The sequence below is a fragment of the Diadema setosum genome, chromosome 10, assembly GCF_964275005.1.
Source record: "Diadema setosum chromosome 10, eeDiaSeto1, whole genome shotgun sequence".
Lineage (NCBI taxonomy): Eukaryota > Metazoa > Echinodermata > Echinoidea > Diadematoida > Diadematidae > Diadema > Diadema setosum.
The window spans coordinates 8,641,111-8,661,755 of record NC_092694.1 but is presented as its reverse complement, the minus strand read 5'-3'; the positions used below and the strand labels follow the sequence as shown (position 1 = coordinate 8,661,755).

The following is a 20,645-nucleotide window of genomic DNA, read 5'->3' as shown; positions in this document are numbered from 1 at the left end:
TAGGATATTGTACGAGAACATAAGAAAGACGATGGGGGAGTAGGAAGAAGAAAAATGTCAGAGATTTGAAGAGAGAGAGAGAAAAAAAAAGCAGAAGACAGACACTCACACACACATACACACACACACAGACATACAGATGACATCCAAGAAGAAGGAAAAAGAAGGAAAGGAAAAGATCAGAGAGAATGGGAGAAGACGAGATAAAAAGGAGTAGAGACGAAGTATATAGAAAGAGTGAGAGAAAAAATGAATTCAAAGACTAGATTGAACATTGGATGGCGATAAAAATTACGCACGGAATGCACATAAAGTCTTACCCCAACTCATCTGAAAACTACAATAACCCCTTTTCAACATAACATACACATTTCCATTCTCTATATTTCCCCACCAAAATGTTCATTTCATTTCCGACAAAAGTATAGAATACAATATGACATTTGCTTATACAAAAATCAGAGTAAAAAGTGACTTTTGCATATTCAAGAGAAATTGATGCAGATCATTTTTTTTAATACAAGAACAACAGAACAACAGAACAGAAATTTGTTGACGTTATACATCTTGCAGCTGAAATCCCACTGACCAGATCTTAAAATTTATATAATTCGGTGCATTTTCCTGACAAGACAACAAAAGGAAAAACACAACTTTAAAAGTGCCATCAGGTTCTTGTCTATACATCAGTGCATACATGTGTGTGGCATATCACCAATATTGCGGAACTGAAACCAATACATTTTTAATTCAAACGCACTCATCTTTTTGTTGTTGTTGTTGTTGTAAGTGAAGGTTAATGAACGACCATACACACCTTGTTGACAACAGACTATATAGTATTTAGAATGAATTTGGTTTGACTGTTCATTTCCTTTATAATATCATATGACTCTTTAATGCCTCCGGATATTAGCCCAAGAATTCTATTTCATTTTGATTTCAAGGAATTCATTGTTGTTCTTTCACCCTTTGCCCACGGTAAACTTTTTTCTCATTATCTTTTGTTTTTTTCAAGAGTTTAAATCAAGTTGACCCGTAGTGCCAAAGGGCACTACACTTTTAAGCCGAAGTTCGAATTGAACAGTAAGAACAAGAACAAGAACAAGAACAAAAACAACAACAACAACAACAACAACAACAACAACAACAACAACAACAACAACAACGTTATGTACGCGTGTAAATCTGTTGTAACCTGACTTGAGCAACCCGGGAGAGTGCGGTACATTCTTGGGTTGTGTTCTTGTCACATGAAGCGCATCAAACAAACAAACAAACAAACAGGACGATGTTCTGCTTTTGAGTTCATTGGTATAGGCTGGCCTTGAAATTCACGCTTGTAAACATACTGTATAGCCGATGAGTCATGATAGGACATCCTATAGACAATAATTACTGTTTATCATAATCGGATTACCGCGAATCGCAATATATATCTTTAATTGAAATACCCCTCTCTTTCTCCCTCTCTCCCTCTATTCTCTCCTCTCCTCTCTCTCTGTCTCTCTGTCTCTCTCTCTCTCTCTCTCTCTCATTTTCTCCCTCTGGTACCACTAAATGAAATGGATAGAAGCTTATTTCCTGTGTTCTAGACTGCGGAAATCGGCAACATAAAAGCAGCATAATACCGCAAGCAATTATGAACGCGATTTGCAGTCAAACATGGTAAAGATATCGACAGAGTAATGACAATATTATGTCCGTCTGTGTTATTACATACATACATAATATAGGCGTGCGCCTGTAGAAAGGATGACGTAAAGAATAAACAGACAAGAACGAGGAGGAGGAGGAGGAGGAGGATGGGAAATAGGACAAAATAAAAAAAATCCATGATGAAAAGAGATTAACAAGAATGATGAATGAAAATGAAATAACCAAAATGGCGAAGAAATGAGGCTAAGAGAGAGAGAGAGAAGAAAAATAACGAGATATGACCAGAATATCTAAAAGGAGAACTAAGCAAGAAACATGATTGTTTTTTAGTAATAGTATTCACCTTGTCCTGATCGGGATGTGTGACGATGCGCTCAACAAAATAAAAACCGGATGTCACACGTAATATCATATCATACTGAAATCCAAATACTTAGATGGGCCAGATTATAGCGCATTGAGTTTTAGATTATACGCTTATTTCAAAAATGCTATGGTGTTATGTTTTATACGAGCATATTCCCATTGGCATCTGCCGTTTTTTCACTTAGCCAATGATTCCTTTGATAGGTCAGATATTGTCAGTTGATGTTCTTATTTGTCTATTGTTTGTTTGTTTGTTGTTTTTGTTGTTGTTGTTGTTGTTGTTTGTTTGTTTTTGTTTGTTTGTTGTTGTTGTTTGTTTGTTTTTGTTTGTTTGTTGTTGTTGTTGTTTTTTTTTTTTTTTTTGGGGGGGGGGCTACATAGAATAATGTATTCAGTAGTCTGCGATGAAGCACATAAAACCATCATTACGTGTGTTTATTGTGACGGCCCCTGCAACGTGGAATATGTCATGGAAGAGAAAAATGTAAACCATCTAATGTATTTTGTATGGTAATAATGCATTGGATTTGTTTGTAAAATTTGACATTTCGTAGCAAATTCTGGGTGTTTTTTTTTTAAATCTCTATGATTTGCTGCAGTTTTTGCCTATACCCTTTACAAAAAAAAAAAAAAAGTTGCAGGATTACATTGTGAGTACAATTGACACAAAAAAGGCGATACACACATTTTGTATATTATATGAATAGGTATACACAGAAGTGTATATTGATATTTGCACTGTGTATATGTATATACACGTATATACACAGGTAGTGGTAAACAGGCACTCGATACTAGATAAGGACGTAAATCGATAAATAGATATCACGTAAATGATTTTAAAACAGTGTTTTACGTGAATTACATTTTTAGGTGCACTTTTTTGTTCTTGAAATAAATGAAAATATCAATGGATCTTTTTGGTTAAATGAAAAACCAACAACACAGGGCCCCAACAATTGCCCAATGGAAAAAAGATGCTCTGACAATACTTAATGATGTTTATTTGTTATTTAAAGAAAATGCTGGCAAGATGATGTTTATTTGTTATTTAAAGAAAATGCTGGCAAATATATTTTTATGTGAACAAAAAAATAACATAATTGGCATCAAGGCAGACAAAACTTCGAGGGAAAATAGTTTCCTTTCTATAGTAAATCCAATATTGAATCAAACAAGTGGCTATAATACACACATGCGCACTCATACCCCTTATTTCGCATTTCTAGTAGGTCATTATAATGCAGAGGCAGCGAGCATATTATAATTATGACCTTGTTGTTATTGTTATTGTTGCTGCATAATCTCGGCGCCGCTTTTGCTATCCGTAAGAGACCATCATTATATCCCGATGATGCCGCAATGCAGCATGATGATGGCAGGGCAGCGGACTCCAGTGGATGCTTTTCGGATCACACTTTGCCTGTTGGCGCTTATCACTCGTATTGTAGGTAGGTCCGGACTACTATTAGTATTCCTTATTCCCGATCCGTGACATTATCAATATCACTAAAAGTGTATAATATGTGATTCCCCAGCGCATATTATATATTGTCCTCTCTCTTTCTCTCTCTCTCTCTAATCTCTCTCTATCTCTTTCTTTAATATTTATACCAATTATTATAATAATTCTCGTAATTTGGTTTTATTTACAATAAACCACCACTCTTTCAGCGAGGTACGTGGTATTGTTTGGCTGAATCAACTCTTTATAATTTTCTTGATGTTTTATATTAAGCCCTATTACATTATTTACATGATTATGGTATTTACGGCATTACAATTAGCCAACGTAAAGGCATTATTTCGTGTGGCGTCATTAATTTGGTCCGCAAATATTGCTATTCTAAATCCACAATATCGGATGTGAACTATCTATAGCCATATTAATGTAAAGGAGAAATGAAGTTTACGATACAATACAAACCTCTCCAAATGCTGGGAAGATTACAAAAAGTATCGACCTGTGTTTTGCGTTCCTTTTGTACATTGTCTTTTTTCCTTACCCCCCCACCCCACCCCTCTCTCTCTCCCTCTTTGCGAAGGCATCGATGACTGATAAACTTTATGTTCTTACTATTGGCAGAATATACGTGGTTATCACAGAAATTTTGATGCAGTTACATGCATAAGAATTTTTCTAGTTCAAATTTCCTGTTTTTTTATGTTTGTCTTTACTTAAATGCAATTGTTTCCAGAGCCATCAATTCGAAACAAGAAATTAACCTTCTTGTTCAGTCATTTACTTATTTGGTCAATTTATTAGTCATTTAGTCAGTTACGGGTTATTTTGTCCAATTTCTTTCAAATGGGTTCAAAAGACAAGTTTCGACACACATTACAGTTTGATTTTGATGTTGTAATGATAGCAGTGGTGATTATAATGATAATGATAACACTACTGCACTCATTGATAAAAATAAGGATGATAATACACGTATACTCAAAATACACTGTATTGGATACACACTGCATAATAATATGCACAGTACAAACTTTATAAAGCTGTATAGATGGAGAACAATCATTTTGCTGTTGTCTTTGCATTTTGTGTATGGTTGTCTTCTTTTCTACACATAGGACTACACTGAAATACATCAATATCATTTATATGATTATGTCTCGTGTATGAATAATAATGTATTGTAAACAATGTATTCTTAAGCTGTTATCAAGTGTGCATTGTAAGAATTTTGATAACAGGAAGCAAGTGGGACAGCTTATAGTTAAGGATCATGTACACGGGAAAGAGGGAATGGGCTGGTGTGAGGAGGTTTTGACTGCGACGATATATTGCCAACTCTGTGACGTATAATTATGTACCTTGAATATTCAAAGCTGCCGTGTTTCCCTCATAGCTATGGGCGAGGCATCTGGCGATTTACGATTTTTGAAAAGACGGCTTTACACAGATTTGATCGGGAACTACGGACCGAATACGATCCGACCGGTATTTAACGACTCGACACCAATTCAAGTGAAATTGCGCATGGTCGTCTATCACCTTGTGGAATTTGTAAGTTACGTTGCATAGCTCGATACATTAGAATTGCATGTGTATGTGTGTGTGTGCGTGTGTGTGTGTGCGTGTGCGTCAGTGTGTGTGTGTGTGTGTGTGTGTGTGTGTATGTGTGTTCGTACGTACGTATCAAGAAATGTGTATTTTTCAACAAGGGTAAAAGTTCACATACAGATAGGTTTTCTTGAAATGATATTGGACTTTCGAATTTAAAATCACTGGAACGATGTTTCTTTTTTGATTTTTCGGTGGAGATTCGATTCGACGCCAACTCGAGTGAAATACCGCATGCTCGAGGAATGGCAATTAAGTAACGTGGTACATTAGAACTGAATGCAAATGCAATGTATGGGTGTGTGTGTGTGTGTGTGTACGTGTGTGTACGTGCGCGTGCGCTCGTGCGTACGTATTTTAGGAAATGTGTATTTTTCAAGAAGAGAAAAGACTCAGGTGCAAATAGATTTTCATCAAAGGATTGACTTTTTCATTTCAAATCAATCGTTATTCTTTAATTTTCGGGGGAGATTTTAATGCTGTTTTAAAGGGAAACTTAGATTTCTCAGGTCCATGATCTCCCCCCCCCCCCAAAAAAAAAAAAATACAAGATTTCAACAAAGTCTGGAACATAATTATCTTAAAGAAATTGGCGAGAAAGAGACCTTGAACCAAAACAATTTACTATAAGGCCAAAAAAAAAAAAAAATCACTCCTTACTAGATGCCAACTTTTGAGAGTGGTGGAGAATTGTGATATTCCTGGCAAGCATAACACCTGATCATGCAGGTATCAACTTAAGATCACGACAAGTTTAGTAAATAAAGCAAATAATTTGATGGGCAATCCTATTTGAAATTTAATAATGGCAAGGAATTTAAAGAGCTGAAGTTAAAAATGACTGTAACTATTTAAACAGCTGTCAGTTTTCTTTGGATAAAAAAAAAAGAATCCCACATGTGCATTATGTGTCTTTAATGATCAGGGTTCGATGGCGGCGTTTATTTGCGCAATCTGAAGATTCATTTTAAACGCCAACATGATATAAGCTATATTTTACTTGTTTATTTATCAAATGAAATAAAACCTCACCTTATGATAATGTATAAAACATAAAAATAAGTCCAGTCCAAAAATATGTTCAAAATTGTAAATCTGAGCTTTATGATGTAAAAGTATTTAAATCTGTACCCTCACTGCCGAGCCGATTTTATAATTTTCCGATCACTTGCAACAAATAAAAAACCCATATGGTTTAATCTTTACTCTCAAAAGTAATCTTTATTTTCATTTCACAAACCTGTTTACAATATTTCTATTCACGCATCCTCTTTTCGGTAGAGGTACGCACGGCTCACTTTTTTTTTTTCAATAAGAAAGAATGGCCAGAAGTAACTACCATCATAAAGACATAATCCTTAGAGAATCATTTATATTTTTATCTGTTGGGCAGCTCCAGTTTGGCACATACTTCAAAATATTTCTGCGTTGCGGGATCAAACATTGGATTAGAAGGAATAAGACTATTGTGACTTCATCATTGGAACCTCCGTAATGAGATTGTAGACGATATAATTTTTTAATTATATATTTTACGACATAAACATGGGGGTATACGTCAGTCTCGGTGGTCACTGTTGCTGAATGTCGAACTCGTGGGCCTTATTTGCCTAGTTTCCAGCTTGTAGGCTGTATGACTAGTGGGCTGTATGTCTCGTGGTAATCGAACTCGTGACGTTCACCCATGGATGTGTGGCGCATTATGGGTGAGGCTCGAGTGTTTGGTGAAGTGTGTGGAAGTGTGCGCTTCTCATGTACAGGGATTGGGCGGGCAAAGGTTACGTAATTGCGGGTTTCCACCCCATCCCCCACTTTCTTTTTTGTAAAATTTTGTTAATCCCAAATGCGTTAGGTTTTATGGGTTAATTTTATTGTTATGATTTTTGTTGTGATATAGTGCTGCAAAAATGCAATCGGAATAATTGGTTTTACGAAATCATATTGCAGAAAATGCAAAGCCACGAAACTACGCTGTATTATAATGCATTTGTAATAATTGCCTTTATGATTAATTTGTTGATCCATTTGAAAGAGATCCAATAAAGGTTTCAGAAAAAAAAAATGCGTGTGTGCGTGCGTGCTCGCGTGCGAGTGTGGTATATATCGGTATGCCTGTGTGCCTCATGTGTTACTATTTCGCCATCCGAGGACGACTCTAATGCCAAATGAATATTCGACTAGCCACACATTATCACCGCTGATTTAATAGCTGGAAGTGAAAGCATCCAGTCCTCGCTGGTGCTTTTGTTTGATTGGAAAGCCGCGTTTGTCACGTTCTCTTTCATCATAACATTATTATAAGGGAATACTCCTGTCATGTTCAATGGCGTACAAGCTCATCGACGAACGCATTGATAACTATCGCAAAGACACGCTCGCTTGCAGACACAAACAGCCGATGCCTTGTGAAACTGAATCATTCAAAGTTAATATCGTAGGAGGCCACAATCGAATATTGTGGCAAAACTAAAGTGGATGACGTGTAGATGACATTGTGCCTTAGACGATCAATCAAAATTCAATTATTATATCAATATCATGCCGGTTTGGCGTTGCCGCCTTTTGCAGTTTCAAAGTCGAAGGTAAAAATCCCTTTCACTGCATTGGACGCGGTGCGCATTCTTTGTTTCTTAATTTTGCTTGTTTTCAGTCATTATTTGTTTTTTCTAACACCATAAAAACGCTGTTTACACTCACCTGTTCATGGTACGCATCATTTGGTGTTGCAAAGGTATCGTCTTCAAGACGCTTTCATTTCTAAGTTGTTGTTGTTTGTATTTTGACGGTGTGCCTCCCAACGAAAATCATTCAACATTCAAAGTTGGCTAGGTACACTCTTATTTCTGCCGAGTCAAAATTTCAACTCTGAATCCGAGTCAAAAATTTTTCACTCCGATCCGTGTAAATTTAACACCAACCGTGTACTTCTGACTCAAAGCCGAGTTATCATTTTGGTTATCGGACTTTTTACACCTGCGCAGAATCAGAAATACCCAGCGCGGTGTACATGACATACGCGCGCTACAATTGGACAAAATATGTAATGTGTCCTATGTCCTATGTGTTCCTATGCTCGTACCTTTTGTACGTAGCCCAGGGCTATATGCTATACGTTAGAACCAATCTACAATGTGAACCTACCTAGCTACACCTCCACTGTAGATGCATAAAATACACATACGATCTTGATTGCTAATTCGAGCTACCGTACGGCCGCCTACGGCTACGCCATTACCAGTCAATGTGTCCGTGTCGAAAGTTCATTTTGCCCTCAATAAAACTGACTGTTTAGACCGTGTTTCAGGCAATTATTTATATGAGTGTTGTGAATGAGGTGGGTACTCACCGATGAAAACTCCTATGTATTCCTCCATTCCGCATTCCTCTAGAAAAGTGCACACCAAATCCGAGTCATTACTACACCAAAATGGGTTACTTACAATGCGGGAAACGACACCGTATCAGAGTGAAATTGTGATCTCTTGATTCGGAAATCCGTGTCATTTTGCTGGAATAGATTGCACCTAAGTGACCCCATTTCCGAGTCAAACTAGACACTTTCCGAGTTAATTTGACGCCACAGAAATGACTCGGAAAGTGACTCGGAATCCGAGTGAAATCATTTGACTCGAAAGTCCGAGTAGCTTTCACTCGGAAGGAGTTGACTCCCAGCTGGCGCCATTTCCGAGTCACATTTCACACTTTCCGATATTTTTGACGCCGCAGAAATAAGAGTGTAGACAAACAGCCAAGGGCAAAATCTAACTTTTGCCAATAGGTTGGGTGAAGAAATTTCACATGACATCTTTGTAAAAAGTTATGGAATTTTTATTTTAAAAAAAATATCTTCAGTACCTTATTATTGTTCTTTGTGGTGGCAACAGGTACCATTACACATGCAACAAAAGAAAACATTTTGTCACATATACTCTGTAAAATAATTTTTCACCATGAGGTTCACTGGCTTCGACTCAAACATTAAGAAGTCAACTTTAAAGGACAAGTCCACCTTCATAGACATGTGGATTTATGCAGCAATATTAGTAGAACACATCATTGAAAGCTTGGAGAAAATCCGACAATCTGTTCAAAAGTTATGAATTTTTTAGACGTTTCTGCTCAGTCACTGCTGGATGAGAAGACTACTACAGCTTGTGAGGTCACTTTTGAACTGATTGTCCGGTTTCCCCCAAATTTTCACTGATGTGGTCTACTTATATTGCTGCATTCACTCAATCCACAAGTATATGAAGGTGGACTTGTCTTTTAAGCAAGTAGAGGCAGATAAATTCGTTTGTTTCAATCAGAGATGTTTGAGATTAAAGCTGCTGAAAAAGCAAAGAAAATAGTGAGAATATTTGGGTAATTTTGAATATATCTTCAGAGATATTTCTTAATATGTAACGAGTGCAATTTTAAAGATTTTATTTTTCCCCGTTTGATGATGACCTCAAAATTGTGCTTTCAAATTCTTCATTCATACAATATCTATATATTATATATATACATATATATATAAATTGTGCATGTGTGTGTGCGTAAGGATGCATGTATATGAACAATGTTGATCTTATCATTCATGTTCTGCACTAGATGCAGACGCCGATGTAAGCACACTCCTATTGTTACCGGGAATATTGACATAAATCATTGCTTATTATTGGTTGACTTTAATTGAACCCCACACGATATTCAATTCAGGCTCATAACAAGATCGACATGAAAGCCGTACAATAATCATGTTTGCTAATCAATCTGTTGTACGATGTGGCTAAGCGAATATCAGTTCACACACGTTTAACTTTAGGCATGTGTTGATAGCAAAATAATAGTATTTGTTACGTTTGTTTGTGTTTGACAGGGTAAAAATAACATGTCTCGAGCGAGTGTCGAGTGGTATGATTACATGCAGTACGCTTATTTGTATGTGTGCGTGTGTGTCGGTGGGTGTGGATGTGTGTGTGTGCGTGTGTGTATGTAGGCCTACGTTGTGAGTGCGAGTGTTTTTCATTGGTTTACGTAGTATTATTCTGCTTTGATTTTTTTTTCGTGTTCTATAAAGAGATATGCATTTACTCTATTATAGCTTTCTTTTTATAGATTAATTGTTTTAAGATTTAGTCATTGTATTTTCTCTTTCTTTTCTCTTTTCTTTTTTCAGGACGAGCCACTGCAGCAAATAACTCTGCATGCTGCAGTCAAACTGGTTTGTATCAAAATAATTGCACTCATCACAAAAAAAAAAAAACACCTACAAGAGTGACCTGATTATTATGGGAAAAATCCTGTCAAAGTATAAACTCCTCGATAAAATATTTTTAAAGAAATGTATAGTGGTGGAAAAACATGATTCTCTTGCCGTGACGTCATCAAATGACGTTATGAAAGCCATGGATACCATGCCATGCTCACATTTACCTAAAAGCTCTTAAAAAATAACAACTTCTACTACAAAGATGAATTGACATGCAACCTCAACCTTGGATATTCCTAAATTAATGATACGTTAATGCATAAAATAATTACGACGATATTCAATTTCAGGTAAATAATAATTCATAGAAAAGTAAGTGCAAGTATATACACATATTCATACAGAGTTGAGTGTGGTGAAGTATTTTGGAGGTGGATGGGCAGTGGTGGGGATGGAATGAATTCAACGTACTAGTACCTTGAATACCGGTGTGTGTGTGTGTGCGTGTGTAAGAGAGAGAGAGAGAGAGAGAGAGGTGTGTGTGTGTGTGTGTGTGTGTGTGTGAGTGTTTGTGTGTATTCGTGTTTGGATGTGTGTGATAATAAGACGGGGGAATGGTGTATTTTTTTTTTTCAAGTGGTGAAAATATCAAGGGGAAGCATTGCAGCATATTATACCAAATCTGGACGTTATTTTCAATTTTCTCTTTTTTAACTAGTGACAATTTACTCTCTAACTGTCCTACCTCCGGCATTTTCATCAACTTTCCAATTTTAATCTCTGACGTTTTTTAACCTCTGACATTTGACCTCTAACAGCATGCTGGAAATTTGTCATAATAATGAACGCCTTGAACAAGTAATTGGAGACTTCATAGTCGGATGTCGAGAGAGAAAAGATTCGAAACACACGCACACACACACACGCACACACACATCCACATGAATATTGATATACACATGCATATTCACAAGTACAAGTGTCTGAACACAGGCGTAGTATATAGCCCCTGAGCAGGGCTCGGTTGGACGGGCCTCCCGAGCCGTTGGCAGACCAGTGGAAATGTTTGGCCTTCAACTCGGTCAATCATAATTTCAATTTCAATTTCAATTTCAATTTATTTTCGTATTTCTCGATGGAAAATACATGGTATATAACAAAATATAATACAGAATGTCCAGCTTGGATATATACATGACGAAATAGGAATACAAAAGTAATACATAACGGTCGATGTGTCATTTTCAATCAAAGTAAAGGATGCGAAGAGAAATACGATGGAACCTACTAAAAAGCAAAGCTTGTTGAGTGTAGGTCCCAACAAAAGCCTAGTAAGGGGAACAGGATGAGGAGCACGGGTACAATTAAGACCAAAAGTAAGGATAAATAAAAGAGAATGACTATTACTCGAGGCTCAGAAGATTCTTCTCACATGTATTTATGTGTGTGATAAAATGAGAACAAGTAACCACATGCTGCACACTATAGCAGTTGCTCTAAAAGCAATTTTGACATGGGAGTGATAATGACGTGAATACTTAAGTACTATATAATTTTAGGGTTTAAACATTCCGGCTTCCATAGACACGGGGAAAGATTTGAAAAATGGAGAACATGAGTCAATTGCAATTCCCTTATATGTGATATACCAGCCAGCTGCAATGATGCATAAAAGAAAGGAAAGAAAGAAAGGAGGGGAAACTATGCGACACGACCAAGGTCTTACTAGAAGTGGAAGGAAAAACACCGATGGGAAGGAATTTGAGAGAGTATGCAACTAAAATGTATATGCATGAGTCTGTTCACATGGCAACAACCGAGTAGTATAATAGAGCAGCCATCAGCATAATAAAAAGGAATTTTAGTGCACTTGTGTGTTGTAGCTATTCAATACATGCTGTCTGAGTTTACGCTTAAAAGATGATAATGACAGACAGCTTTTAACCTCTGTTGGGAGATCATTCCAATATTTAGGACCTGTATACATAATTGTGTTTTTAGCGAAAACTGTTCGAGTTCGTGGAAGGTGATAAGCGTCACTCTGGCGAGTTGGATAGTGGTGGACAGAATTGTTTCTTATGAACATCTGTAAAAAGACACCAGGAAGATCTTTTGAGGAAAATTTATACATAAAAATACCTAAATTATAACCAAACAAATCCCTCAGTTTTAAAATCTTATTTTTCTGAAATAAAGCGTTAGTGTGAGATAAATACCCAGCATGGTTAATAATTCTGATCGCTCGCTTTTGAAGAAGAAAAAGTGAATCCAGTAAGTATTTAGATGCGTTACCCCACGCAAGAATTCCATAATTAAGATATGGGGAAATCATGGTTGAATATACAATCTGCAAAATATGGTTGGGCAAAAAATGTTTCAGTTTGTTTAGGATTCCTGTATTTCGTGACAAAATTTTGCTTAAAAAATTAAAGTGAGTTTTCCAGGACAGGTCACTATCGATGTAAAGTCCTAAAAACTTTGTACTATCTACTCGGGTTAGGTTAATATCATTAATCTTAACATCATCAGGAATAACTTGCAAGGAATTGCTAAATAACATATAATGTGTTTTATCAACATTTAATGATAACTTGTTAGCGTAAATCCAGGACTGAACAGACTTCAATTCATTATTCATTATACTTACAAGGGTATTGGGATTGCGGTGAGACAGAAATAGATTTGTATCATCAGCGAAACAAATGAAAGAAAGAATCTGTGACGAATTTTGGAGATCGTTGATGTACAGGATGAATAAAAGTGGGCCAAGAAGAGAACCCTGGGGGACACCGCAAGAAGTTGACGTCATACCTGACTCATAGCCATTTATGTAAACAAATTGTTTTCTGTTTGTGAGATAGTCTTTAAACCACTCTAAAGCCCTCCCACGGATACCGTAATGGCTTAACTTATAGTGCAAAATATGATGGTCAATGGTATCAAAAGCCTTCGAAAAATCGAGAAAAACACCGATGGTGTGGGAAGCATCGTCTAAAGCATGAGCTACTTTATCAATGAAGGCTAATAATGCGTGAGTTGTGCTATGCTGTTTTCTGAACCCAAATTGGAAATTAGAAAGAATATTGCAATTAACAAGAAATCTAAGAGTTCGTTTATAAACAAGCCTTTCAAGAATTTTTAAGACTGAGGTTAAGAGAGATATCGGGCGGTAATTACTCACAAATTCTTTTGGACCCTTTTTGTATATGGGAACAACTCGAGCGATTTTCATATTATCTGGGACTTTGCCACTAGATAAAGATTGATTGAAAATATAAGTGATTGGAGAAATTATTTCATTTATTATATTCTTCAAAAGAAAAGCCGAAATACCATCATTACCTATACTTTTCTTAATATTAGGTTATCAACAATTTCTTTGATTTCTTCTTCAACAATAGAAATGAAAAACATGGTTTGTACATTCCTGTCTTTTAAAAAAGAATGAAAAGTTGTCTGGGTATTTGGTATTTTGCTAGCAAGATCAGGTCCTAAGTTAACAAAGTAATCATTAAATACATCGGCCATTTCCTGTGGATCATCAACTTGATGACCGTCATTCAAAATATGAGTAGGGGAATTTGTAACAGTGCTAGATTTCAAAGCTGTGTTTATCACCCTCCACGTACTCTTAATGTCAAACTTGCATTTTTCAAACTGATTTGCAAAATACAGTTGCTTGGCTAAGCGCAACGAAGAAGTAAGTACATTACGGTAACGAATATAACGGGATTTAGTTACATCATTTGGAGATTTTCGGTATCTGTAAAACAATTTATTCTTCCTATTGATAGACCTAAGTAGGGACTTTGAAATCCATGGTTGTTTTGGTACTCTCTTATAATTCGATCTGAATCGTCTAGATAAGGGTATATAAACATTACACATATTTATAAGGATGTTCATAAAAACATCAAAGGACGAATTTAAATTTCTTTGGTTATAAACAGAGGACCAATCAACTGACCTCAATCCCTCTCTAAGTCTATCAAGATTACATTCGGACATATCACGAGAACCTAAATTAAGGGTTGGCATTTTCCTAATAGAAAACTGTGGTACAAGCGCATATATCGGGAAATGATCGGTGATATCAGAAACTACAATACCAGAAGTAACATCAGTAAAAACGTTATTAACGAATATGTTATCAATGAGAGTAGAAGTAGCATCAGATATCCGAGTAGGTTTCCTGATAAGAGGAATGAAGGATTTTGACAACATGAAATTAAGAAAATCTTGACTGCATAAAGCGTCATTACAATTTAAAAGATTTATATTAAAATCACCCATAATGAAGCATGTCTTATTATCAAAGTAATCATTAGAGAGAAGATTGTGAAACAGCTCAGTGAATTCATTAAGGTTGGAATGTGGAGGTCTATAAATTTCCCCAAAAATGATTTTCCCCTTAGTAGGGGTCATCACCTCAATAAAAATACTCTCAAGGCATTCAGACATGATACAATATTCATTTAACAGTTTATGGTTTAAATTTTGCGTGACGTAAAAACCAACACCACCACCTCTTTTGGTAATCCTGTTGTTGGTTACTAATTTGAGACCGTCTATGGTAAATAGAGAAGAAGGTGACGTTTCCTTGAGCCAAGTTTCACTGAGACCAATTATGCTGTGTTTAAATTGTAATTCGTTGAGAAATACAAGTAATTTATCAAAATTTTTATTGAGGCTTCTTATATTGAAATGTGAAACAAAAAGCTCGTTAGAGTGTGAATGAGAAAGTGTAATCATTTCTTTTTCCAAGTGATAGTGAGAAAGTTGGCCTTCATTTCGAGCAGACGCATCATTAGCGTCAAAATCAAGCTTCAGATCTTGGGTTTCTGTGTTTAAAGAAGTAACAAAATCGGAGTCTTCACCTTCTTCTCTATCATAAGAATGTGAGAGGGAATTCAGTGCAGCTGGCTGATAATCGTTTATATCACTATCTATAACAGAAGAAGAAATAGCGTTTATGAACTCATCCATATTCAGAAGTGCACAAACACGAGTTGAATAATGAGTTGTTTACCAGAAATACATGTTCATGACTTAGATTACCGTATGTCTCTTGGAAACGAGTTACAAAAACAACATTCAGTTGGCAAGCATATGCATACCACACTGCGTTCACATGAGGTATTGCTATTATAGTCGCGTTTTCGGATCATCGACTCTTTTCTTTGTGGAAGTGATTTCTCTCTTCTTTTTTTTAGTCATTATTACCATTAGCAGCAAAATAATTGCGGCATGGGAAAGAGCTATCATTATCATATGTAGAACAGGACTTGAATGCTATCACCGCTATCCCCAGGAAGTTATCAGTCCCTCATTTCAAATGACCTTGGTGCCTGTAACATCGGTATATCCTCGAGGCAGACACTAAAAGTGGTATGTTTAAAGTCTAAAATGAAAAATGCACATGTATAGGCGTTATTGGCTGTCCGTGGTGATATCAATAATGATCCTCCAGACTCGGAAGGAAGAGAATTTTACAACAGAAAGTTTCTGCCCATTAAAAATGATATGCAGAGGCGAAACAAAGAAAAGGTGGACGGGAGATAGAAGACAAATATACTTAGTAGGGAAGTAGAGGCATCAGAAGGGTAATGATAATAATAAATTACTACAGAGCAGCGCATATCTGATGACCGCTATCTTACATGAGAGCCCTAACATTTCACTGTTGAATAACTATTACAAAAGTCTGATTGGCTGTTCAACATTAATATAACACGATTGCTTGTACCACCATGTGTCGGATGAAGTAAATAGAGAATCGAGCATGAAAACTTCTCCCTCATCTTACTGGATGAATGCGTACTTTGTATGTACAGTATAATTGGATACAATCCCACAGTCATTACCCGAATGAGAAAGAGAGATGAGTTTCAGTACTATAGTCATCTTTAGCATTTCATAATGATAAAAAGGTGTATCCCGGGGCTTGGTGGATTTATAAGTATATATGTATATATATATATATATATATATATATATATATATATATATATATATATCTGTGTGTGTGTGTGTGTGTGTGTGTGTTGTACGCAGTCTATAATATGAAGAGAGAATAAACAGCCATGAAACTGCAGAGAAAGAGAAGAGAGGGAGAGAGATCGAGATGAATAGGTAAATTTGTTATATCACTACGTGATTCTTCCAAATAACTAAAACCTTGTCCCCATACAGTCATACATAACTCTATTGTAAGACAGACATTCAATAGTATCATAATCTCTAGAAAAATAACAGCCTAAAATAGTGTTTAATTTTCTTTTACTATACCAGGTTTGGCACGATGCCTTCTTGGTGTGGAACGAAACTGATTACGGCGGGATATCAAACTTTGAGACCGACGTGGACATGATATGGACACCAGACATTACTTTGCTAACAAGGTAAGCATTTTAACTTTGTAACTATTTTTAGTCCTTATTTTGTTTTCATATTTAGTATTAATCCGTAAAACACTATCTCCTTTAATACCTCGTCGAGCTCTGTCTAGTGTGAGTGCGTTGGTATTGACCCTGAGCTCCTCTTCCTTCGCCCCCTTTTCCCTGTCTCTTTAGTCTCACGATGTCAATTCTCCCATGCTTGTCTGTAATTATAAAAAGAACTGTTTCGTATTCGTGTGTGTGTGTGTGCGCGTGTGCGTGCTGTGTCGATGTGTTGTTGTTGTTGTTTTGTGTGTGTGTGTGTTTTGTTTTGTTTGTTTTTTGTTTGTTTGTTTTTTTTTGGGGGGGGTCTTTTTTGTCTTCCTGTTTCCTTTTCCTTTTCTTTTTTTAGACAATCTGCCTTAGTTTTGCTAGTTCAGTAGGCCCATTATAGTACGGTCATTAGTTGCTGTTCATGAGAAGATAGCAGCTTAAAGCACTGCTTTTCAGCAGGGTGCCCTTCATTTCCAGCAACTTTGTTTCGGTTAAGCAATAAAGTCACAGTAAATGGCATTTCCATCCTTAGCAATTCCTCTATTATACTATGAAATGAGTGACATTGATTTTGTATACGTTTATGTCAATTTAAATGTCATACTGAGTGTAATTGCATCGTAGTCGGAAATCAAACAAATAAATGAATACAAAGATGTATTTTAGAGCTTTTTTGTAACTATTCGTTATCTATTCGTCACCACCCCCCCCCCCCTTCATGACTCACGAGTGGACGTTTATAAATCGCCTTCGCACTCATCTCACTTGCAGCAACAAACTGGATTCCTACAAGATGATTCTCCGTCGGGCGACGGTGTCATCGAGCGGGGAGGTTAGCTGGCTTTCGCCCGTCATCCTGACCAGCTCTTGCCTCTTCGACGTCTACCTTTTCCCCTTCGATGTCCAGAGATGCACCTTCGAGTTCTCGTCGTGGACGAGCTCGCGCGAGCTGCTGGATCTCGACTTCTTCTCCGAGAGGAACAGGACCACCCTCAATAGCTTTCGCTACAACGGCGCGTGGGGAATCCAGGAGGACATCACAGAGAAGATCTTGCGCTTGTACTCGTGCTGCGATGAGCCATTCACCGAAGTCCACTACCACCTGACCTTGTGGAGGGTTTCCACGTCGTACGTTCTCGGTATCATCATCCCTTCTGTGCTCCTCTCGCTGACCACCTTGCTTATCTTCATGCTGCCGCCGGAGTCCGGGGAGAAGATCTCGTTCGGAGTCACCAACCTCCTAGCCATGGTCCTCTTTCATGAGACGGTTCGCGCTGCTATGCCTCCCAGCGGCTCCCCGGCACTGGGTAAGTCATCTTCTTTCAAACTGTGGTTGCCGAATATGCATAGGTTCTAAACACACTATTTTCTTCTTCTGCAGGAAATAAAAAAGACAACTTAATCAAGAGCCTACTCAAACATGTCAAATGCTACTTTGCTATGTTATCTGTTTATGCATATCTTACGGATATTCTTTCCAGGTGGTCATACAAGTGACATATGAACTGCCTATGAAATACCTTCGTTTATAAGTAACTACTTTCTGATACTTTGGATAAAGTTTGTTTGCAATTGCGGTAGCCAATTCGGGCAAATCTCAGGTAAGCTTTTTATAGCTTTTTTTCAAGTACAATCGTTGAACATTATAGTAGTACTAACTATTGTAATCTGATCTGCCGGCCATTAAAGTGTAGGCGTAATAATTTTGAGAGCAGTAGTGCAGTGAGTTTGTTTTCACTCTTCAGGTACAGAGAATGGACACCCTGAGTAGCAAAGGTTCTGAAGGATGTCAAGCAAAATGTCAAGAGCATCTTTATAGTCATTAGATTCGAAATACCTGGATGCATTTCGACTGGATATACCAGGTTTCCAAGAGTAGGCCTAATAGAATATCGCAATTTATCGTATAGAAAGTGTTTTGTGTTTGTTTGTTTTTTTTTTTTTGTGTGTGTGTGTGTGTTTTAGCGTAGCAAAAAAAAAAAAAAGCTGCTGAAAACTGCTTATCCAATAGTGGCGAGCCAATGGAGTAAAATGGAGTCAAAAGGGGCCTGAGCCTGAGCAGAATCTTCGTCAGAGGCAAAATGACAAACAGGCAAGGAAAGCAATCACATATAGTTAAGGACTTCACACAACAAGAACAGTCAGGGACAGGCTGGGTACTAAGAACAAAGAAAACAAAAGGAGAGGGTTGAGGTCATGGGCAAGGAGCCCAACAGGTAAAGGCAGTGAAAGGGAGGAGGATTAGAGCAGGAGGTGGACAGACAAAAGGCAGAGGAGAGCGGACAGACAAAAGGCAGAGGAGGGTCAGTAATGATCCTGAGGACCATGGGAGCAACCATTGAAGGAAAAGGATGAATAGGGAGAAAATGCTTCAACCATTTATAGAATGTGATATGAGGTAAATTTCACGCTGTTACCATGTGATTAACACCGCAGCTAGTCTCTCCAGTTGTACGAAGCCGACGGATGGGAAATGGTATATCATACAAGTGTCATAATATCGAATTCGATTTAGTCATATCATAAACCTTAGACGAATAAGAAACACAATCATGTAACTTGAAATATAACACACACAAAAATAAAGACTATTGGTGAATGTCAGATAACTCACTGCAACGACTTTCCAAAACACGAAAATTCCCCGTAGATTTTATAGATAGAAAAAAAAAAAAGCTGACGAATAAGGAGCACACATTTTATATTGAGAGACCGATAATGTATCTTACGTAATCTATTCCTTCATTCCTTCCTTCCGTCCTCCCTTTGCATCTAGCCAACTACATCTGTATCATGATCATCCTATCTTGTTTGTCCGTCTTGGTGGAGGCGATCGTTCTGCGCATGTACAACAAGAGCGATGACGTGTCGCCCGCTGTTTGGTTCCAACGACTTGTCAGCGGCCCGTGCGCAAAAATCAAACACAGAGGAGTCAAGCAAGAAAAGTTTCCTTCTGCACTATGCTATGGTGATATGGTGAAGGTATCGTCGCTTGCACAGGAGAAGGACGATCGTTCTGAGGGTATGAACGCGGACCGGCTGTGGGGGGACGACGCCCAGAAAGTGGGTGTCAAGGATGGCGGGAAAACGAGACCAAGCGGGCCTGACGGAGAAAAGACGTGGCGAGAGGTGGCCATGTATTTCGAAAAGAGAGCGAGTATAGTACTGATATGCTGCGTTGTGGGAAACATTGTGTTCTGGACTTTTCGAATTGCTATCCTCAAAGCAATTGAAGATGATTAATTCATATTATCCGAGAGAGGGCAGCATTTGTTTGGCGTGTTTACTATCGTTATTGTTACACTATTATTATCTTTATTATTATTATCTTTATCATTATTATTGTTGTTATCATTGTCATTATTATTACTACTACTGTTGTTGTTTTTATTTATGAAGATAGAGCATATACGTATTATACACAGTACAAACATTAAAAAAAATAGAGTGAACATTATAAAGGGATTCACTGTATGTATTGTACATGTAACACAAAATAATAGAGGTTAAAATGGTGACAACATGTGGGTCAGGACACACAAAAGTAGAGTCATTTACTATTGCCCGTAGGCATGTAATAAACGCACACATGTTCCCCCAGGGAACGTTGATGAAATACATAGGCCTACAAATTTACAGACTTAGTGTAGCTACAATTTAATTTCAAATAATGTGCCATAGACATATTAATAACCCATATAGACCAAAAATCATATGGATTAAAATAAGATAAATGAGATCCTCCGTTATAATTCTTAAGAGACAAACTTCACAATATATTGGAGTATCTGCACCCGTAATGGTGGAATATAGAAACTAGAAATGGATATGCCTCAGCCAGGTAGCATTATTTTCTCATAAGTCCGTTGTACATCTTAAAAGTGTGAGATGACAGTTTCACATGATTGGTAAAAATTTCAAA

General features: G+C 37.2%; 1 protein-coding gene across 1 annotated transcript; it reads left to right on the top strand.

Annotated features, from left to right (window-relative positions):
• Positions 1-4,885: 4,885 nt before the first annotated feature.
• Positions 4,886-19,966, top strand: LOC140233716 (neuronal acetylcholine receptor subunit alpha-7-like). Its single transcript, XM_072313816.1, has 5 exons — positions 4,886-5,041; positions 10,260-10,304; positions 16,584-16,693; positions 17,495-18,030; positions 19,500-19,966. The coding sequence occupies exons 1-5, from the start codon at positions 4,886-4,888 to the stop codon at positions 19,964-19,966; spliced, it is 1,314 nt and encodes a 437-aa protein (XP_072169917.1).
• Positions 19,967-20,645: the final 679 nt, after the last annotated feature.

What these genes read in the sequence shown, in the direction of transcription:
- LOC140233716 (XM_072313816.1), top strand. Translation starts at nt 4,886, where the DNA reads ATGGGCGAGGCATCTGGCGATTTACGATTTTTGAAAAGACGGCTTTAC. An exon ending in TCTATCACCTTGTGGAATTT is followed by an intron (nt 5,042 to 10,259) that starts GTAAGTTACGTT and finishes TTCTTTTTTCAG; the next exon opens with GACGAGCCACTGCAGCAAAT. An exon ending in TGCATGCTGCAGTCAAACTG is followed by an intron (nt 10,305 to 16,583) that starts GTTTGTATCAAA and finishes TTACTATACCAG; the next exon opens with GTTTGGCACGATGCCTTCTT.